This window comes from Alligator sinensis, unplaced genomic scaffold (genome assembly GCF_000455745.1).
Source record: "Alligator sinensis unplaced genomic scaffold, ASM45574v1 scaffold1118_1, whole genome shotgun sequence".
Lineage (NCBI taxonomy): Eukaryota > Metazoa > Chordata > Crocodylia > Alligatoridae > Alligator > Alligator sinensis.
In genome coordinates, this window is record NW_005842070.1 from 86895 (window position 1) to 110503 (window position 23609).

Sequence of the window (23609 nt, forward strand, 5' to 3'; positions counted from 1 at the left end):
AGAGTAGGTTTAGATTAGACATCCGTAAGAACTACTTCACAGTTAGGGCGGCTAGGATCTGGAACCAACTTCCAAGGGAAGTGGTGCTGGCTCCTACCCTGGGGGTCTTTAAGAAGTGGCTTGATGCCTACCTGGCTGGGGTCACTTGAGCCCAGTTTTCTTCCTGCCCAGGCAGGGGGTCGGACCTGAAGATCTGTAAGGTCCATTCCGACCCTACTTCTATGATTCTATGATACATTTCCTCTTTCTTCTTAAAGCAAAAGATGCAAAGATGTTGGGAATATCTTTCTCCGTCCTAGGACCTCTGCAGGGGAGGCAGTGCCTAGGAAGTGTTTCTCCTTTCCCTTCTCCTTGAAGGACAGAAGACATTATCCTTTTTATGCCTAAAATCTGAATAGGTATTCCACAGGACCAGAAATAATTTGCCTGGAGAATCTTTAGTACTTATAATGATGTTTGAGAAGGAAAGAATCTGACCTGACAGATTGCTGAGTTGGTAGGGCTGGAAGGGGAAATAATTGCATACTTCATGTTGCACATAAATTGAATCCATTTGATATGACATCACAGAGAAATAATATACCAGGAATCCCACCTTACCAATATTACTGTACCTTTTATGGGTAAACCTGAATGTTAATAACAGAAGGGTGTTTTGATGCATGTTCTTTAGTTATGCATTTTTTCTTTCTGTTTCATTGTATTTCTGTTTTTCTCTTGGCAGGTGATCTCAATATAACTTCTTCAATATAAGGTAAACTAGTTGCCTTATTTGAGCCACTAAATACCAAGGGTTCTGCACAGAACTTGGTTGGCTTTTGATCTCCATTGCAACGGTGTAAATTCACTGAACTCTGTATACTGTGAAAATGTGTAAATGTGATAAGGAACAGAGCTATTAGGCTAAGTACAGATGGTCAAAAAGCCTGAGGCTGAACCAGTTCACTCTTCGCAGGTAGATCTAAACTGCATAGATTGAACTGATAAGCAAGTGAACAGACGTTCACTTTTGTTTCAAGTAATGTAGCCACATGCCTGCAGTGGCTCAGGCCAGAAGGGGGTCACTAGAGCATGCCTCCCTGCTGGAGTGGAGCAGACAGTTTGGGCCAAGGCTAGCTTGCCCACTCAGTGAGGGGTGGGGGTGGGGGGGAGGGATTGGGTTTGTGGGAGTGATGCAAAGCAACCTGGGATGCTGGAGGACTGTGAGTTAGCTTGAATCTGGAGGGGATCTGGGACAGAAATTCAATAAACTGATTTAACCTAAATTAGTTAAGTCTGATACTACATCCATCTAGGTTTATCTTAAATTGGTCTCTGCCATTTTGAAAGCAGTTTATTTGCATTGAACTTCTGGGCTAGGGACAGACATTATGCAAGTGATCTTAAGTGATCAGAACTGGTTTAAACCTGTAAAGAGCAGATGTTCAGCGCACATAAACCAGTTTGAAAATGGCTGAAACTGGTTTTAGATAAACCTGATTGAATGTAGTATCAGACTTAACTGATCTGGGTCAAATCGGTTTATGCAATATCTGTCCCAGACCCCTTGCTGGTTTAAGTGAAATTAAACTCACCCAGCATCCCGGCACACTGTCTGGGCTGGGAGGGGCTCTCTGTTTGTTCCACAGCAGGGCCAGCCCTTCCCCTCTACTCCCTGGCTTCAGCTCCAGCAGAGACTGCAGGCATCTGCCTGGCTTCTGCTCCCCGCTCCCCTCTAAGCAGGGATTCCAGTGTCCCCTTTGCCTTACACAGACGCATTAGCTAGCACACCGCATGCTGGCTATGGTCTGTGCTGTGGCAGATGGGACAAAAGCAGAATCAACAGGTAGCTGATAATGTCCGTCTGTTGTTTTCTTAATGGGGCAATAAACACTGAAGGGTGATAAACACTGTTATCAATTCCCTGCTGGGCTGTTCAGGAAGAGGGGAAACCCCTCCCTAATCATAATGTCCTGCTGGGGCCTGGCCAGCCCCCTCCTTAGCTCTGCACTCTGGAAGGGAAGGGAGGGATGCTCTAGTGCCCCTGGCTTCCAGCCTGAGCCACTGCAAGTATGTGCCTGCATTTTTTTCAGTCCAGAGGGAATATCTTCATGCTTACAAACTGATTTAGCCTAGCCAGGTTTTAGCCTAACCTGCAAAGATTGAATCAATTGCATTCCAGATTTGAACCAGTTTCCGATCTTCCAATTTTGTACTGGTTTATGTGTAATTTCTGCCCCTAGCCTTAAAATCCATATTGTTAAAACAGTTTTTCAGTGATTCCAGCTACTTAGAAGTGTCTTTGATTTGTGTTATTCTAGAATGAAAATAAAAGTAGTAGTAGGTAATGCTGCTAAGATTTTCTACAAATACCGTAACTAAACCCTAATCTGTTACAGCCAAAACACATTTGGTTTTTCTAACAATACATAGATTGGGGATAGTTTATTCAGTTTGGCAAACAAATCTTATGAGTACCATATGGTTTCTTTATAGTTTACTGTACTGTTTTATTGCAGAGCAGAGTTTATGTTTGCATGGCCATCTGTATGCTTCACACATGTCATTGGGCCTAAATATTATGTCACATTCAAAACCAATATTAAGAGACAGTTATTAAGGTTGTAGAGTTAGGCTTGTGCAACCCTCATTTGGCCCCATTGTACATCTGCATTATGATATATTCTTTAATGACATAATTTGTATTATTTTTCCATAAGACCCCTTTTTAATTTAGGCCATAGGATGAACAATGCTCACTTTGTGAGGATCTGTTCAGTATTTGTTTTATCCAGTGTGGGGTGCCAGGCCTTATTTATGGCATACTGCTCAAATCTGGTTCTGCATACAGAATTATTAATGTTTATTCATTATTAATGTTTGCAAGTAGTGGGGTCAGTTATTGCTACCTCAGATCCTTTAAATATGATACAGTCCTTAAACACAGTTCATAAAGGGGTGATTCACAGCCTGGGGCCTCTTTCCAGGCCCTGAGAAGGTGACTTCTCCCTGCTGCTCTCTCACCACTGCTGTCTTCCTGCTCTCCCTCTCATGTGAGTTTCATCTCCTGGTCTTAGGGCTGCTGCCTCCAGCCTTGCAGCCCTGGGTCTTTTGCCAGACCTTGGGAGAATCCTTGGCCAGATGTTTCAGTTGGCAGCTGCCAGCCAAGCACCTGCATCTGCAACTCCCTGTCTGATCCCAAGTTCCCTTTCCGAGGGCCCTTAACTTCCTGTGGCCAGCTACTAATCTGTAAACTGGTTGGTCCTCCAAGGCAGCCTGCAGTAAGGCTTTGCTGCCTACAGCTGGGCTGTAGTCCCTGCCAACTTGCAGGCTCCTACAGCAAGGAGTATGCAGGCTGCTGCAAGCTTCTGCCTGCCAGCCTGCTGCAGAGCATTTCACTATAATAACAGAATCTCAGCTGCATCAATTAATTTTTGCAATATCTCTGTGATGTGAAGGTGTGGTATTAATCCCATTTCATGGATGGGAAACCGAGGCACAGAGACTAAAGTGAAATATTCCTTAATTTTAGGTTCTTTGTTTGGAATACCTAGGACCTGAATTTTTAGAGTACTTTGCATTACATGGTACTTTGGATATCCAGAGCACAGCAGAATAAGCCCCCTCCACCAGATGCCGGAGGGAGTGGGGTGGGGGCTTATTCCACTGCCAGCCCCAGGCACAGGGAGTGGTGGGGCTGGGGTGCGCAGACCCTGCTGCAGTGCGTCGGGGACAGAGGGAGGGAATAACCCCACTTCCTGCCCTCCATCTAAGGGGCCTGCTGGCCGGCGTCTGACCCAGCCCCTGTCTGGTTGCTGGAGCGGCGAGGGGGGAATGACCATGACGGGGTGGCAGCCCCTGCCATGGTTTCCCCGAGCGTGAACCCTTTCCTGTTGGAGGGGCCACGCTGTGGGGCGAGGAAAGCTGCTGTGACCAGAACGGTGGTGGTGGCAGCAGTGCTGCGGGGGGCTTTGCCTCTTCCGAGCCCCAGTGCTGCCATGCACAGTCTGCCACAGCTCTGCCTGCCCTGCAGCAGGGCCCCTCTCCTGGGAATAGGCTCACACTCCCCGACACCATGACTGCTGCTGCTGCTGCCCCCATCAAGAGCCCTGCTGCTGCAGCAGCTGGGCAGGGCCATGGCTACATGCTGGCCAGCATGGTCCCCTTAGGCTGGGAGTAGGGATGGGGGTTATTCCCCCCTCCCTCCTGTGTCTGGTGGAGGGAGCTTATTCTGCCACTTGCCCCAAGCAGGGAGCCAGTGATGGGCAGACCTGGCTGTGGTTCCCCTGGGGGCAGTGGGAATAGAGGGGGGAATAACCCCCCTCCCTGCCCCCTCTGCCTCAGGGGCCACGTCGGCCCACTGCTGCAGCAGCTCCCGAGCTGCTTGCCCGTAGGACAGTGAGGGGAAATTAAGGCCCTCTCTGGCTAGTTCAGCCAAGAATACTGCCCAGGCTGGTCACCCCCCCGCCAGCACAGCTTCTCTTCAGCCGAGGGTGCTCCAGACCCCCCTGGCTCTTGGCCTGAGCAACTGCTGGCATGTGCCCGTATTTCCTCAGTGCACAAGGAACGTCTGTAAAGTACAAACTGGTTCTACCTAGGCAGCTTAGACTAACCTGCAAAGATTGAATCAGTTCAGGCTCTGGCTTTTTGAATGTCAGTCCCTAGCCTTAGACAGCTGATACAAAATCCAAACCTGACTCCTGCTTAAGTCGCATCCCAAACATGGAGAACTGTTTAAAGGAAAACTCACCAGATTTTAGTTGTTGTAGGCAAAACTATTTACAATTCTATGGGTTCAGTCTTGGAAATAGCTGAATCATTTTAGATGAAATGTTCACAGAAGTTGAAGTTGAAGTAGATAGCCTGTATGAAGAATTTTATCCCAACTGGTTAAAGTTTGGTAAAGCTATAAATAACTGGAAAATGATTATGTTCATGGGAAGAGCTGGTCAAACATGATATTAACCAAACCCATATATGTGTGGCATTTAAGAATAGTTCTTATCCCTGACATTCTGTATATTTGAACAGAACTTTTCCAAACTAGACTGATAATCTAGAGTTTCCAGTCATAGTGATGGTAAAACAATGCCTATGTAAAATTTACTTACTGTAAAAGGATGCCTGTGATCACATTTTGTTTCCACTGGACTCATTTAATACATTCAGGGGACTTGTTATATTGCTGCTCCTTCTTTCTCTGTCTCATATACACACACAGGGTACACTGGTCTGGCAGGTTACAAGAGTTAATAATTTACAGTAAGGAATGGGAGATCTAGACATTGTAGTCCTTCAAGATTCATATTACGTCCTGCAAATAATTGGCAATACGTACTATGGCCTGCGTGAGTTACACAAAGAAACACCGGCATCTAGAGGACCTTTCTGAACTGAATGCAGTTTTCAAGTGTGCATACTTATAAGACAAATCTCCATTATCAGTTCTTCTAGGCACTTGTGTATACAGTGATTTGTGACATCACTGGAACAGTGAAATCCTTCACATGCTGTGCTCACTACTGTAGTACTGATCGTACTGTTGGAGCCATTGCTCTTCTGTCTTCAGAAAGGAAATAATTGAAGCTGTTTTTTATAGTCATTCTGAGATGCCCAAGCTGACCACTGATTTCTGGAATGGTAATTTAGCAGATGGCAGAGCTGTTTCTAATTTATCTTTTAGATACAAATTTCATTTTTTTTTTTTTAAAAAGAAAAGCAACGAATCACAGCAAAGTGTATGAGCATATTTCCCCTTGTTGAGTTTCAGCCTGTCAGAGAAGTAGATACTTGCTTTCTTCCCATTGATCCTGGCTGGGAAAGTTTATGCTCTGATGCCTTAGTGGCAGTCATCAGAACTTGAATGGAAAAAAGAATAAGAACTAGTGGGTTTCTCTGTGTTTAAAATTTATAAAAATGAAATTCAATTTTGAATTCAGATTAAGATTTGTTTCATTACACTGGGTTCATTTGTTTCTCTTGCCTTGAAATAGAAATTACAAGTCCTTTGGTAAATGGATAGAAAGATTGTTTAGGTTTAGCTTGCTTCTGTAAGTCCCTCTTATTGCTGTGGTAAAGTGCTATATTTTTATTTCTGAAAGGAACGCTCGTTGTAAGAGAAGCTCTTTCACCCCGTACAGTACAGCTATTGTGTTTGTGCTGTGGGTGAAGGCAAGTGGATGTCTCAGAATGCCCTAGTTCTGCAAACACTTAAGCATGTATGCAACTTTACTTGTGAAAGTAGTCTCATTCACTTTTTACTGGAGCTTTTCACATACACAGATCTTTAGAAGACTGGGGTCTTAAACTGCACTACATCATAACTCTTCTCTCTGTTGGTACTAGGAGGCTCTCTCCTGAAAGTGAAGGCCTAATAAAAATGATATTTACAGATAATACTGTCATAGCTAGGTCTTATGTTTGCGTGTTTCTTGTTGTTTTAAGTCGCTTGGTATTATTGCTTTTAAAATATTCATTCAAATTAAACCTGTGACATGATACTGTTGCTGGCTGCTGGGTAAAGCATTGCAAAGTCAAATACTGAAACTGTGATCTCACAAGGGATTGCCAAGAAGGAACACAAGACAGCGACTGGAAACATATTTAATTAAGGCACAAATGCTTATGGAACAGTCAAGGAGAAGGAAAAGTTTTGAAGGGCAAATGCCAGCAGGAAGGTTTTAAATCTGATAACAACAGTTATAATTAGGTAGCACTTCTAGGGCAGGGAGCTGGGGGGTCAAGAATCTAGGTTTATTCTTAACTCTACCACTGATTTATGACTGCAGGAAGATAGCTTAATTGCTCTATAACTGTAGGGTTTGTCAACCCAGGAGTACTTAGATAAAATAATCCCAGTTAACTAATGGTGTGAATATGAAATGAATTTGTTAAATTTAATTAAGTCACCATATTCAGAATTAGAGAGCTCTGAATTCAGTTTAATTCATTTGCAAAATGGTAGGACTCTTTATGTTCCCTGCCCTGCACCTTGGAAGAAGAAAAGGATAAAAGCCACAGTTAAAGAGGAGAGTAGATTTATTTTTAAGAGTTTTTAAATGAGTTATTTTGATCATGATCAGGGATCTGGGTTTTCCATTTGCTGTGGAAAAATGCAGATTTTCTCTGCAGTGGGAGTGGGGGTGGGGGAGCTTGGGGAGAAAGGGGGCCTCCATACTCCAGCTGCAGCAGCTGCCAGATCCTGTAGCCCTGGCAGATGGGGAGGCCCTCTGGCAGGGCTGGCAGGATGGGTAGGGGGCTGAGGTTTGGGAGTGAGCGGCTCTGGCAGGGCCAAGGGGGCTGTGGCTTTTGAGTGAGGGCAATGGCAGGGGCAGGGCATCAGCATACCAGGACGGCTCAGAACCACAAAGCAGCAAGGGGGATGGCCACAACTGGACCAGTGTCCTGGTGAGTAAAGGGGACAGGGGGAGCTCTGATTTTTTCCATCATAAAAAGAACAAATCAAATGCCAAAATATATAGGTATTTAGATTTTATTTTATTATGTTTGAGGCAGTGGTAGGCTTTACAATGGCTTAAAAATTGTAAATATATCAATAAAACGTGTTCAACTGATACTATATATATATATATAGGCATTTATTTTAATTGTGGAAAAACAGATTTTGAGGCTTTTAATCGGAGAACTTGTTTTTTTTTTAATCATAGAAATTTGGATTTTTTAACAGAGAAAACCAGGATCCCTGATCACGATTTAAGCCACAGAGCAGGAAACCCTCATTGAGATAATCAGTTTGAATTTTCTTCACCATTTCTCTCTCTCGTGACTTTCCAAGAGAAAGCTTAATTCTTATTGTTTTGTAACCATTGAAACATGTTTATTTGCAACTAAATATAGCCTTTCCACTAAATTTGAGTCCTTTTTTTTCTAAGCACTTTATTGGTATACATATATTTGTTTTTATGCCAGCATCTTGTACATACTCTGAAAGGATATTGCTTCACTGTAGCACTTTGCTCTGCATTGTTTTTGTATGCCAAAGTAGCACTGACAATATTGAGTGCCTCTGTAGACAGGAATCTGGAAAAATAGATGTGCATGAAATTCAGAGATTTATCACTTCCTAGAAACCAGCATGTTCCAGACTTCATTTATAGAAGAGCTTTTTTCTGTTTCTGTTATTATCTCAGAAAACTGAGATGTTATCTGGCTTATTTTCCTTCAGAGTAGGTTTTTATTTTGGGTAACATATAAATATTTGCATCTGCTGGAACACTAGAGCACATGTACCAATCTTTCAATAACCAGATCTTATGGGTGATAAATAAAATAAAGACAAAAATTACTCTTTCCAGTATCACTGAGCATTGGTAATATATTACTGTTACAATAAGGCTTTACAAATTCAAAAAACATACAGACAGAAGTACTTCTTTACAATACTCCTTTGGAACAGAAGTACCTATCTGATTTTACAGGTAAAGAAAAGAAAACAGAAAGTTATTTGTTGAAGGATACCCAGCAGTCAGGTGGTGAGCCAGGAGGACAGGTCAGGAGCATCCATCTGTCATGGAAGTGTCTGAACACTTTTATATAAAAGTGATAACAAAACTAAAGTTCTTAATGATGACTCCCAGTCCCATGCTTGTTTCACTTGATCATCACGCTGGCTCTTGGTGGGAGGATGCTAAAATATCAACTTGAGTGGCTCCCCTTTTTATTTGAAGTTTGAGGAAAGGAGTCATGTTTCTCTTCACTACTTTATGGACAAGTTAAGATATGCTGTTTAAAATGATGCTTTTTGAAGGTGTAAAGCAAAACGCAAAAGGCTTGAGGTGCAAGGTGCTGTAGAGTTCTGTGGCCATAGTTTATTGAACACATGAGAACTACTGATGCAGTTATATACATGTTTAAATGCCTTGGTGCTTAAGAATGCTCTGCAACTTGAAGGGAGAGAAAAAAAGGAGCTCTTTAGGAGAGGGGTAGGAAAGGATCATAGATTGTTAGGGGCTGGAAGAGACCTCGCAGAACATTGGGTCCAGCCCCCCACCCTGTTCTAGGCTGGAAGAAACTGGGGTCAAGTGACCCCAGAGAAGAGACTGCCCAGTCTCCTCTTGAAAACATCATAAAATTATAGAAATTAAAGGCTGGAAAGGACCTTGGAATATCAGAGTCCAACCTCCCTGCTCTGGGCAGGAATCCTGCTGAGATCAAATGATCGCATCAAGGTGCGTCTATCCAGTCTCCTCTTGAAGATTTCCAAGGTTGGGGACTGTACTGCCTCCTTGGGAACTGTGTTCCAGATTCTGGTGACCCTTACCTTAAAGAAGTTCTTCTTTACATCCAACCTGAAACCATCCTCTAACAGTTTATGGTCATTGCTTCTGGTCTTCCCCTGGGGCACCCTAGTGAACAGTTTAATATTAGGAGCTGAGAGAGAAAGTCTTACATACTTATAGACGCCCACCAAGTCCCACCTCAGTCTTCTCTTCCCCAGGCTGAACAGTCCTAGATCTCTTAGTCTTTCCTCATTGGCTAGGGACAGGCATTACACATAAACTGGTTTAAGTGATTAGAAACGGGTTTAAAACTGTAACAGAACAAATGTTCAGTGCACATGAACCAGTTTGAAAATGGCTGAAACTGGTTTGAGATAAACCTGGTTGAATGTAGTATCAGACTTAACTGATTTGGGTCAAACTGGTTTATGTAATGTCTGTCCTAGACCCCTTGCTGGTTTAAGTGAAATCAGACTCCCACAGCAATCCCAGCATGCTCTCTGGGCTGGGCAGGGCTCTCTGCTCCATGGCAGGGCTGGCTCCCCCCCCCTGCTCCCGGGCTGCAGGTCCAGCAGAGACTGCAGGCGTCTGCCTGGCTTCCGCTCCCCTCCTGCCTCCCCTCTAAGCAGGGATTCCACCATTTCCTCTGCCTTGCACAGACACACAGCATTAGCTAAAAGACCATGTGCTGGCAGAATCAACAGGTAGTTGCTGGTAATGTCCCTCTGTTTTCTTAATGCAGTGATAAACACTGAGTTAGGGGTGATAAACACTGTTACTGATTCCTTGCTGGGCTGCTCAGGAGGGGGAGCGCCTCCCTAATCGTAACATCTTGCTGAGGCCTGGCCACGCCCCCCCCAACTCAGCATTGTGGAAGTGAAGGGAGGGCTGCTCTAGCATCTCCTGGCTTCTAGCCTGAGCCACTGCAGGCATGTGTCTCCATTTTCTGAGTCCAGAGGCAATGTCTGTGCAGTTACAAACTGGTTTAGCCTAGCCAGGTTAGACTCACCTGCAAAAATTGAATCAATTTAGACTCATGCTTTTTGAATGTCTGTCCCTAGCCATAAGGTTTGTCCTCCAGGCCCTTAATCATTCTTGTGGCCTTTCTCTGGACCCTTTCAAGATTATCTACATCTTTTTTAAAGTCTGTTTCCCAGAACTGGACATAGTACTCCAGCTGGGGTCTTACCAGTGCTGAGAGGAAGTATCACTTCCTTAGCCCTGCTCGTGATGCATTGGCTAATGCATCTCAGTATGCTATTAGCTCTATTGACTGCAGTGTTACACTGGTGGCTCATGTTCATTCTGTGATCAACCATAACCCCAAGGTTCCTTTCAGCTATCGTGCTGGCGAGGACATCTCCTCCTTACATATTCATGTCACTGGTTACTTCTCTCCAGATGAAGTACTCTGCATTTATCCTTATTGAGCTGTATCCGGTTCCTCTCCGTCCACCTTTCCAGTTTGTCCAGTTCCACTTGGATCCACATCCTATCCCCTAGCATGACCGTTTTTCCTCATAACTTAGTACTGTCTGCAGACTTGGCCAGCGTGCTTTTCACATCCTCATCTAAATCCTTGATAAAGATGTTGAACAGCATGGGGCCAAGAAGCAAACTGTATGGAACACCACTGGCCACATCTCTCCAAGATGATACAGACCCATTCACTAACACTTTCTGGGTTTGACCCCTTAGCCAGTTCCCCACCCACGTAACCATGGACTCTGCTAGTCCACGATCCCCCAGTTATTTTATAAGAGAGTCATGGAAGGATGTGTGAAAGGCTGTTTTAAAATCCAAGTACAGTCAAATCTCTGTTATCTGGCATCCCCTGAGTGAAGGGATTGCTGGTTATGTATAAATTCTGGTTATCTGAAACCCCCCAGTAGGGGTTTTCAGATAATGGCGGGGGGGGCGGGGCGGGAGGAGGTGGCGGCTGCATGTGGAGTGTGGAGCGGGGTGAGGTGGGTGGTGGTGGCTGCACATAAAACAGCAGCAACACAGGGTGGTGGGTAGCGGGTAGCAGAAAAGAATGGATCTTTTCTGCACTTTGAGGACTGCTCCTTTGAGGAACAACCACCCTTCCACTATTTTCCTAAGCTCATTGAAGTCAGCCTTCCTGAAGTCAAGTATCTCTGCCCTACTGTCTGACTTCCCTGCCCTATGACGGACAGTGAATTCTATCATCTTATGTTCACTATCTCTCAGATTACCCTCAATCCTCAGATCTCCCAGGATGTTCAGTTATAATGTTGTGTACAAAGGGATGGAATGCTTTGGAACAATGATACATTTGTGTACTGGAATTTCTGTCTGAACTGTCCAGTAATCACTAGAGCTTCCGTCTGACTGTTTTTGCTACAAGCAGCTTTAGAAGGTGTTATCTCCAAATGCAACTGTAAAAACTAACCATATTGATATAGGGATAATACTATGACATAACCATTCTTTCTAAACTGTGTAGACAGGATGTTTTAAAAGCATCAAACTAAGGAAGCTCTCGCCTATTAAAAGCTTATGCCTCACTGAATGAGTCAGTCTCTAAGGTGTTACCCTGACCCACCTTCTGCTTGGGTTGAAACTAACATGGCTAACTACCTCTCTACATGTTTTAACAGAGAGGCCAAAACATGGTTCTTAATGATGATGATAGTGGTGTTCTTGTGCTGCCATTGTACGTTATAATATGGTTTAGCCATAACCTCTTTTTGTATTTCTGTCTTCAGAAAATCATATATAAAGATGGCAAGTGGTGGTAGAATGTTTCCTATGTTGCTTTGCAGATATGATATGATTATGAAAGTCTTTAGCAGATAAGGAAAGATGTATTCCATGTTAAAATCCTATGTGAAAAATTTTAGGTGTCACTGAATTTTTTTTCAGTGCTTATGATCTTGTCTGAATTTTAGAGTGAAAAGCCGAAATACCAGAACCTCCAGAAGCACAGAATTAAGGCTGCATTTCTTAAAAAAATACTAAATGAACACTAATGCTTTTATTTTCTATGGAATTTCATGCATCTAATTCCATACTGGGCAGAGAAAGTGATACATTTCAGAAGATGGTGAGGTTTTAAAGTTATATCTTTAGGAATCCTAGGAATATATTTCATTAATATTTCTCAGAATTATATTATGATAGGGTATACTATTAAAGTATGGTCTGGTGCATTAAAAGTTACAAATTATAATGACTTTAAATAGCATCTGAGTATAAGTTTTTTATTTGGTCTAACTTATATTACTATGTTGTTATAGATGGTTAGTTGTAAAAAATCTGTTTATTAAAGAGAAGAAGGGAAATTCCAAATTGTTTCACCATATAGCAGTGTGAAAAATCTAGTTTGGCATGCCAGTTAGACTAAAGTGTGTAAAGACAGTGAAGCCCTCCCTATAAAAGTGTGAATATATCAGCAGTTGGATTTATACAAGTTTTTCCATCAGTGGATCTCAAAGCACCTTAATAATATTTAATAAATGTAAATTTATTTCTAGATATCATATAATTGATATGTAGATAATTATTAATTGGAAGTCCTCTACCAGGGTAAACGAGTAATTTGTTTCTCTTTATTTGCTGCAGGGCACCGAGGCTTGTTTGACCACACTTTACATGGTATAAGTTCCAGAGTAACCGAGAGGAAACTACAAGGAACTTGTCCACCCATCACTCGTGGAAATTTTGGCAAACCATTCTTGGGTGCCAACAGTTATAGTTCTCCATTTTTAAATCCCCGTAATGATTTTCACACAATCCATTCAGAGAACAGCCCGGTGAAGCCCAGGATTGTGACAGTGGTGAAACCATGTGGACACACACTCAGGAAGATCACATTGCTTCTAAACAGGCGATCGGTCCAAACTTTTGAGCAGCTGGTGGCTGACATATCGGAAGCTCTGGGATTTCCACGTTGGAAGAATGATCGTGTGAGAAAACTTTATAATCTGAAAGGAAGAGAAGTAAGAAGTGTCTCTGATTTCTTCAGAGAAGGGGATGCATTTATAGCTATGGGAAGGGAACAGCTAACTTTGAAGAACCTGGGAGTGGTAATACAAGAACTTTATCCTGATAGCCCATATGCTCTCAGCATCATTCAGCAAAACTGGGAACAATCCCAAAAGCTTAAGAACAGGCTACTTGACAAGTCTTTGAAAGTGGAAAAAGGCTTTGAGACAGAGATTGCCAAGAACTGCTGTGATGCCATACCTCCTCAAGCAGTTGCTAGACATGAAGGAAAAGCTCAAACTAAGACCAAGCAAGAGGAAAAGGTTAAGGCCAAAAAAAAGTGGTGCAGAAAAAGTTGGGGTGGAGACCAAGATGTGAAGGCATCTAAAAAAGCCAAAGAAGGAGAAAGGTACTTTAACCAAGAGAAAAGTCCTGAGAACAAAATGGAAAAGATTTCAGATGAAATAGTCAAATGTGAGAAGTGTGAAAGAGAGAGGCAGCTCAGGCAAAAACTACAAAGGGAAAGGCAGGCTGATGTCTCTTTTGAGAGCAGAGACCTTAACATAGGAACATGTCAGAGATATAATTTAGAAAGGAATGTAAAAATTAGGAATTTCAGGAAGTCTTCAGAAAACTCTATGGAAGATGATGAAGCTGGATGGACAGATAATGGCTGTAGAAGAAGCTGGAAGCCTGTGAATCATAGGAACATTAATGATGAGCTGGAAAAACAAAAGAGGGGTATAGAGAAAGAAAGAGATCTAGAAAGGCATGAAAATCAGGACAAAGAATTAGTAAAAATAAAGAAAATCCCTGTAGAAGCTATTCCGGTGACTCAAGAAGCAAAGAAGGAGAATGGAAGTAGTTCTGCAATTAGTCAAAGTGGTAAGGTAATAAAGGGCTGTCAGGGAGACTCAGAGAAACCAGTAAAAATGCCTGGGAAGAACAAAGATGTTTGGAAGCCAAAAGAGGAAGGTGCTGGCGTGGAAAACATTATAACACGTGAAGAGGGGGAACTGAAAAGAGCAGAAAAGGTGGGAGAACGTAGAGCCAACAAAGAAGAAAAAAAGCCACAAGAATTTGAAAGCAGAGGTCTGAGACACATTGTCAAAGGGAGAGGTGATGTGGAGAGCTACTATGAAATCGGCAGAACTATTGGGGATGGGAACTTTGCTGTTGTGAAGGAGTGTCGACGGTGCAACACAAACCAGATCTATGCCATGAAAATTGTTGACAAGTCCAAGCTGAAGGGGAAGGAGGATATGATGGAAAGTGAGATTTTGATCATTAAGAGCCTTTCTCATCCCAATATCGTGAGCTTGATTGAGGTGTATGAAACCGAGGCTGAGATCTATCTAATCCTGGAGTATGTTCCAGGAGGGGACCTATTTGATGCAATCATAGAGAGCGTAAAGTTCACTGAGCATGATGCGGCCCTCATGATAACAGATCTGTGCGAGGCGCTAGATTACATTCATGCCAAGAACATTGTTCACAGAGACCTCAAACCTGAAAATCTTCTGGTAAGTGCTGGAACATATGTCACCTCTGTCCAGGTATTAGATCTTTCTTTCTGTTTTTTCTTTTTGTTTTGCTGGATATGTAAATATCACACTGTTGTGTTAGCATTTTGGAAGAAAAAAAGTACAAAGGTTAAGAGAGATCAGTCTCGTGGTGCGCCTGGCATAACATAGGAAACCTTTTAAATACAAGTGCTTGAATTTATGTGGCCTCAGACTTACAGGCATGGTAAGCATTTGCATATTATCCCCAAACACCTCTTATTTAGGTATTACTTTTAGGTATTCAGGCTTGATAATTTTTCATGAAGTGTATGCCGAATCATAAAGTATGTCACAAATGGACCAAAATTTATTTACAAGGTCCATTCAGCATTTAAATGAGGTCTGTTTCTCTGTCTTTTATTTTTCTCTGTCCTGTGTATCAGTCCTACATGCTTAGGTTCTTAAATCTCCGGTGAAGATGAGGGTTTGCAAAATATCTTGGAATATATATACGGTTCAAACAACTGGAGTACTTCAGTGGTCCTGTGCAGCTCTATGCTGCATCTGCATACTTTGCAAACTCCTAACTTCACAAGAGTGAGCCAGGGGTGCCACTTTCCTGATCAGTTGCATGGGATACTGATGAGATTTAGCTGACTAGAGAAGTAATACCCTTTGAAGAAAAACAGCTGAGTGGCTTTTTCGTAATTCAGCAACCTGTTGTGAATTAAGCAGGCTGCAAACCACTTGGATATAAATGATCATGATTCTACTGTACTGAAGTTAGCTAAAACACTTAACCTCCTCCTGAAGAACAAAATTCTGAATTGGACCCTGAGGCCAGAAAATGGACTTTCTTACCTTTACACCGTTGGCACTAGATTTATAACCCAGATGCCTTGTTTCAGGTGAACCTAAACCCTCAGACTAATCACAACCTTTCCATTTGATAATAGGCAAATTTTATTGGTGCACAGTGGTAACAGAAAAGAATAATACAAGCAATTCTATAGCTACCAATCCTATGGCTGTCATCAGAGTCAAGGTGCATCTGGCCAGGACATGAGCTTCACTCTGAGGTTCTCTGTTGAATGTCATGTCAGCAGCCTGGAAGTTGGAGGCCGATGGCCCCCCCCCCCCCCCCCCCCCCCCTGCAGTGGGGTGGATGAAGCAGGCTGGTGGTATGCCCTCTGTCCACATGCCTAGGGTTCCCCTCTCAGGGGGTCTCCTCTCAGGGACGGGGACAGGGGACCCTTTGTTGATCTAAAGTCTCTGCATTTGTATTCTTTTTTTCCCTTCCTGATGACTCTTCATCCATGGTTATCATTGATTGGTCTCTCTGTGGTAGTCATACTGTCTACATTCTGTCCTGTCAGCATATTCCTTTATTTCGAAAACCCGTCACATGCACACATCCTAATTTGGGCTTTCCAGGCCTTTTAATTTGGTCTCTTCCCTCAAAACTGGAACCTTAGGCCCCCACACTCTTGGGCCTTGTGAGCTGGTGCCAGTTTATCTCATGTTATGGAACAGTGTGGTCCATGTCCACAATTTTCCAGGCTATATGTATATCCATTGGCCTGGTTGGCTGCCTGGGTTAGATACCCTGTCTGCCTCAAAGGCTGTGAGAACTGTGTGTATGACAACCAGACCTTTAGAAATCAATTAACCCTTGCTGCTGTCCTGAACCATTATTCTAATACATACATATTTACCTACAAGCCAATTTCCAAAAGCAAACCTCTAAATACCATTTTCTTGCCATCATACACATGTGAGCAGTCTCACTGAAGTCAGTGGGAATATTCACAAGATTAACTGTAAGCATGTACATTATGTAAGTATTTATAGGACTGGCTCCATGGGTTATGCTGTGTACAAGGTGATAAAATCGAGTAATTCCTTTGGGTGCCTATACAATTGCTTGGAGGTGGTGGTGGTGGGGGGGGTGGTGTTTTGATTAGAGTGATTCCTGGAGATCTGCCCCAATTAAAATGGCTTGCTGTCACATGTATAATCCCCCGCATATTTCAAAATGGCCATGGGGGCATTTTATCCAAAGCTCATGCCTCTGCAGCCATTTTGAAATGTGTGGGGGCTTATACATGTGGTGGTGAGGCCTACTGGAGCATTTTAATTAGAATGCTTGAGCAGACTTATTTAATCAAGTCTGCCAAAGTGTGTAATTAATTGAGTCTGCTCTGATGCGTTCTCATTAGAATACATTGGAGCACATCTATAGGCACCCTTTGTGTTGGCATTTTGTCTTGTACCAAACTCTGATCAGATGGCAAACCACAGGTGGCCATATTTGCATGCTTTAAACCAGGGGTTTTCAACCGGGGGTATGCATACCCCTGGGGGTACTTGGGGTGACTTTAGGGGGTATTCGGCATTGGGTGCTGCTGCCGTGCCACTGACACTTCCGCTGTGCCACTTCTTCTGTGAGAGCCCCCCACTTGGCTGCCAGGGGACTCCTTCCTTTTCATCTGGCCGCCAGGGGTACACCCTGCTCTGTTAGCAAAAGGACATAGTTAGAAAGAAAGGTTATAGCCAAGCCTGTGTTACCTGCAAGCCAAATCACTAAAGGAATGTACAATATGCATCCTCCTCATGAACCGCTAGGAAAATGTCCAGTGTGAATTACTGGGCAAATGAGACAGCAGCTTGTAGAGCAGATTGAACAAGGATGGATATGGGGGAGTTGCAAAAACCCAGAAGGATGTGTCCACCTACTGAGCATTGTGGGGATTGTGCCTTGTGCATCATGTTCCATCTTAGGAGCATGGGTGACTGGTGCCTCTTGAGTCGGGGGTGAGGGGGCACGTGCCCCCCTGACACCAGTTAATGACTGAGGAGGGGGAATCCCCCGCAGCCAATCTCACCAAAAGTGGCTGCGTTGCTTTCGGGAGTTCAACGGGGGGGCAGGCAGCACTGGTGCTCCTGCCTGCCCCGCTGCCCGTTGCTTAAACAGGGAGCACAGCCTGACAGGGGGTGCACCAGTGCTCTCAGGGGGTGCACATGCACCCTTGTGCACCCCCTACACATCACTACTGCTTTAGGAGGATCACCTGGATTTAGCCTGGATGTGAATAGATGAAGAATTCAGTGTGGATCAGCTGGTTTATGGAAAATATTTTAGCTTCTATCTTGAGGAGGACCTGTACACACTACCATTTGGGTAACAATCTCAGAATTTGAGTGGTTTTTTTTTTCCTGAAGCAGCTTGGGAGCCAGGTTGAAAGCTAATTGTGAGCCAGATTTGACCCTTCCCTCTTATCTTTACTTAAAACGATACTAGTAAAACATCTTGAACATCTAGAACATCTGGGATCAGTGTCTCCATTTCCCTATGCTGAATGTAGTCACTTGTACCAGTGTAAGAGAGGCATAATGTGTTTGTACTCTGATTTGTGGGCACTTTGTGTGTAATTTGTTTAGCTGCAAATTATCATACACGATGTAGACCAATGGAAAAACTGGTTCATGGCAAAGATTTATAGCATTATTATGGTTATATGTTGTACTATAGCTACAGAAGAGGTACAATTGGGATGCAGAAGATTTTATGAAAGCAAACTTCCATAGAAGCCAGCAGAGAGTTTTTCCTCTTGGAACATAGATATTTAAAGCTATTGAGAAATAGTAGTTTGTTTACGTTTTTGAACTTTAACAGGTTTCTTGCTGTTTATTGGATGGATACATGTAATATAAGGTGTTTATAGAAAAGCATGCTAGCCGTTAGCTGGGTATCCTGATCATATAGATAGGTCAAGATATGTAGGATAATAATGTGAATGAGTTTAGAAACCCCTGATATGGTTCGGTGTATTTGCAGATATTGCCACAGAAAAGAAAAATGAAAGGCCATTTGAAATTCTCATATTTATAAAAACCCAGAGAGAGAAATATAAAACATACATTTGAACAAATAAACAAAAATCCATCATGGCAACAATATTATTTGAAAGCTCTATTTCAAAAGGAGTATTAGAACTTGAGAGTAATTTTAACCCTCTTTGTTATATAATTATTTATCTTTTATACTGACAGTGATGGCTCTTTTTTGACTAAATGAAATAAATTTGTAGTCTACATCTCAGACATTACTATCACAACTAGTACTTGCTTGTCAGTAGGGCTGGGGACAGAAGTTACACACAAAGTGGGTTAAGTGACCAGAAACTGGTTTAAACCTGTAACAGAACAGAAGCTCAGTCCACATAAACCAGTTTCAAAATGGCTGAAACTGTTTTAAGATGAACTTGGTTGAATGCAGTATCAGACTTAACTGATCTGGGTCAAACTGGTTTATGAAACTTCTGTCCCAGACGCCTTCCTGGTTCAAGTTAAATCAGAGTCCCCCAGCATGCTTTCCAGCCCTGGGCTGTGCTGTGCTGTCGGTTCCAGCAGAGAAGGGGGCGGGGGGAGGGGAGGGAGGCAGGGACTGCCTCTCCCAGGCAAACCCCAGCTGGGGTTTGTGGGGGGTGGGTTAAATTCCCCTTCCCCCAAGTACAGAGCTGGACTGCCCTGCTAAACTTACTGCTGGCTTAGACTGTGGACTATAAATCCCAGAGGAACCTGGAAGAAGAAGTGATGAGCAACCTTCAGGTGTCCTGCTGTTGTGATTCTGGACTGCAAATCCCAGAGACCTTGGGGGCAGCAGGAAGAGGAATGGAAAACACAGCCCATGCTGGCTATGTGCCAGAGAGAGCCGTGCTCTAGTGCCCCTTGGCTTCTGGCCCGAGTCCCTGAAGGTATGTGACTGAAAAAAGTAAATTTCTGTTTACTCGTTAGTCAGTTTAATCTCTGCAGCTTAAACTAATCTGCAAAGACTGAATCAGTTCAGCCTCGGGCTTTTTGACTGTCTGTATTTAGCCCAGGTGTGGTAGAAGCCAAAGTCTGAACGAGAATGGGCATTTTCCTGTCGTTTTACCCATAAACATCTCAAGTTATGTTGTTGCTGAATTTATTTGGGGAGTTTAAACTTTGTAAATCATCTTAACAGGTTCTGGAGAATCTAAGCTTTTATGTTATTATTTTTCCTTTAATTTCTTTTCAGTTGTTACTCCATTTTTCTTCCCCATGTTTCATGTTAGCTGGGAACCATGGGTGGATGTCTTCTCTTTGGTATCTCACATTTATCTTTGTGATAAATTATTTGTGTTTGACTGATGGTCTCGTATCATTCAATACACATCTTTATAAAAACAGTCCATTCAAGAAATAGATTAAAGGGTATAGACTGACATAATGAAGTGTAGCAAATTGAGCAAAATCACTCACTGAAGTTACGGCTACTTAGCTAACTGTTGTCACTACAGGATTGTGCAGATGTAAACCCTTCCCTCATCCTTTAAAACAACTAAAAATATGTTTGTCCATACCATAACTTTCTGCTCTTTTAAGGTGAATCACTGTAGTGCTGTATCATTGAGTCTTCAGAGAGACTGAAATAATAGAATCAGACAAGGAGGAGCCACTCTCAATAATCTTAAAGGTCTGTAAACTAAAGGATAACTATGGTGAATGTCAGACAGCAAACCAACATACTTACCTACTGTTGGATGCATTTGGCAGACAGTGTGATGGAGCAGATATTCAGGAGGATAGTCCCATCTCTTGAAACCAAAGCTCTGCTTGTAACTGATTAAACCTTTAAACACCTTTCTTACATTGTCTCGTATTGCCTATTCTGGCTCCTTATACCAAGAAATGAAGTGTGGGATAGAAAAACTAGTTTCTTTCCCTTGTAACATCACCTTCTGGTTATAATCTTTTACAAAAGTCTCTAGGTACCCCTTTCTGTTCTCCTTCTCTTTTATTGCACTGTCAGCTTAACTGGTAAATGCAGCAGAACTGGAATTGCAGAAGAGCCATGACTGCACTATTGAAACAAATGGGTTTGACAACTGGTGTGAAAACAGCTGCTTTGGCTCCCTCCCATCAGGAATGAGTCAGCCAGGCTAGATCTTGATATACCCCAAGGAAATTTTGCTATCCTGCATAGGGAACATGGCTGAACACTGCTTTTACTTGAGCAGCAGAACTTGATACCATGTCTTCTGATGAGGGGGCTAATTAGTGACCATTATAGTGGTAGTTCTTGAGGGAATTCACGTTGCATAGACCAACAAACAACCAGCACTGTAACTTTAAAAGATCAATAATTATAAAAAAGTAGCTTTGACCTAGAAGTCAGCTCCTTCTTCTATTCTAGAATAGACCTTCATGGTACTTTTAAAATTGATCTTTCAAATATTATGGCCTTTACAGTAGCGTTGAAATGATGTTGTTGCTGTGATGGTCCAGGAAACATGCAAAAAATCTGTGGCTCATATAATGACTTTTTGTGTTTGCTCAAATGGGATTTTTCCTTTATGAGACTTTTATTCTTCCATGTCATGTAGCTACAAATACACAAAAACAATATCAGAGGTTTCTAAACTCATTTATATTAATGTTCTGTTCACCTGCTACACATCTAGATCCTTCAGTCTGACCAGGATACCTAGCTAAACGCTGGCATGCTTTTCTGTGAACAGTATGTATCCAGTCAATGAACACCAAAGGGTCTATTAAAACTCATAAATATGAACAGCTATATCCCGTTAGCTTTAAATATCCAGGTTCTAACCTGCTGCTGGCTACAGCCTGTTGGCTTTTTTATCCCAATTTTCATCTCTAATAGCCAGGGTAGCCAAGCTGACTATAGCAGTCCTATAGATCTTCCTGTTAAACATGCCTCAGCGTCATAGTGTAGATATGGACATGAAGGAGGAAGCAGGAAAGGGAAAAGAGGATCTGCATTTACTCAAATCCAAGACTGCCCTGAATTTAAGACAGCCCCCCACCCCCAATAATTAGATTCTATATATGGAAAATGTATAAAATTGTTATAATTTTATATGTGTAGAATCTAATTATTGGAAGGTCATTTTAAATTTCCCCTCAGGCTGCTGCAGCTGGGAAAGCAGTGGCAGGGGATGGTGGGGGGAGGGGGCAGGCAGTGGGGGAGGCAGTTGGAGTGGGGGCAGATGGAGGAATCAAGCAGCTTAACCTCTGCCTTTCCACACCTTTCTCCCTGTGCATCCACCCCATGCCTGCTTCCCTGCAGCCTTGAGTTCCCCCTTCCCCTGTTTTCCTTTCTCCCACCACTTTTGTTTCTCATCTCCCCTCATTTCCTAACCCTGGGTAGGGGCTGGAGCCAGAGCCACAGCAGCTGTGCTCCCACCTCATTCTTGAATCCAAAATGAGGGGCCTTCCCCCCATGTTAAATGGGGAAAAAAATCCTTGTTTTGGATTTGAATAAAAATGGTACTCTTGAAACTGCCTTTTCTCTAGGATGGACAGTGGCTTGATAACAGCAATGGGTGTAGTAGAAATGTTATGGGTGCATTAGAAAGCCTTAGTTGTTATCTTCTGAGTACTATCCAACTTATTTTGTTGGCAACGCAGTATTCTGTTCTGTGGCATATATCCTGTAGGGTTGGGAAAGACGACCAGTTTTCTGCTCAGCAGCCTGTGGATCTCTGTCACATCATTAAGATTAAATACTTGGGTTGCAGAAAGAAAAACAGATTGACAAGCAATTTATTCTAGTGACATGAGCATTCATGCAAGGGAAAGCATGCTTGTTTTTCTCCTGGCAGCTGAAAGGCTCTGTGGTAGAGAGAGAGAGAATGACAAGTCTAGGGGATAAAGGGGATACATGGAGCACTGATAGTAACTGCTCTTAATCTGGTTTGTATGGTATAAGCTGGTGAATCATTGTGTGGTGAGGCCCCTAGAGACACAATTTACAGCACTTTCTTTCATAGACTTGTTTGTTACACAACCATGACATAAGGCATTTGCTTTTCCCATCTGCTTGACAGGGACAAACTGGCAAATTTTTAGCTGGAGGGAAAACAAATACATTAGTAGGGCTGTGCAAAATAGCACTGTTTCATTTTGACTTCTGTTTTGCCATTTCAGAGGGACAGTGTTTCGTTTAGTCATTTTGTTTCACTGTTTCAAAGCACTGTTCCATTTAATTTAGTTGAAACCGTTTCGCTGGTTCGATGCATTTCAATGTTTCACCCATGGGCTATAATGGGAAATCATGAAAATGCCTATAACCTTGTCATTTCTTGCCTGATTCGGATGAAAACCGCAGAGATGGTAGCACCTACAGAGGGCATGAAGTCTGCCAGGTTTCAAGGAGATAGGTGCAGGGGTTTTTGGGAAACTGCACCTCAAATTGCAGAAAGCAAAACTTGTGTCACTTGTCGGCAGTGGCAGCCTTCTGTCTTTCGACACACAGTTCTGGGGGTCTGCACCCCTGGGAGGACTGTGGGGTTGTGCAGCACTCCTCCTGGGGGTGCGGGCCCCCGGATCTGCGCTCGGGGTGACAGGAGGCTGCCGCTGCCGCCTGGGACTGGTGCTGGAACCGGCCCCTTCCAGAGCCGGGAAGACTGATGCTGCCACTGGCCCCAGGCAGCAGCACTAGCCTCCTGTCATCCTGCATGCAGGTCTGGGGGCCTGTGCCCCTGGGAAGAGCCTGGCAGCACTGGGAGGGCAGGTTGAGCTCTGTGGGGCTGGCAAAGCTGCTTGAAGCGCAGCCCTGGCTCTTCCCACTTCCTTGCCACTGGGTTGCACTCTGAGCAGCTCCGCCAGCCCCATGGAGCTCAGCCTGGCGGCAGGTGATGGGGGAGGGCCAGGGCTGCGCTCTGAGCAGCACTGCCAGCCCCATGGAGCTCAGCCCAGCAGCGGGAGGTGGAGTGCAGCCCTGGCTCCTCCATCTCCCGCCACCGGGCTGCACTCTGAGTGGCTCCGCCAGCCCCATGGAGCTGAGCCTGGCAGTGGGAGGCAGGGGAGAGCTATTGGCCAGGGCTGAGCTCTGAGCTGCTCCGCCACTGGCTCTCCCTCCACTTCCCACTGCTGGGCTGAGCTCCAT

General features: G+C 43.5%; 1 protein-coding gene across 1 annotated transcript in view; it reads left to right on the forward strand.

The window, feature by feature from the left end:
- Positions 1-23609, forward strand: part of DCLK3 (doublecortin like kinase 3) — a 51265-nt gene that overhangs the window by 16205 nt on the left and 11451 nt on the right. The window contains exon 2 of the mRNA XM_006023603.3: positions 12804-14689. Within this exon, the coding sequence (XP_006023665.2) occupies positions 12804-14689 (1886 nt within the window). The remainder of the gene's footprint in view (positions 1-12803; positions 14690-23609) is intronic.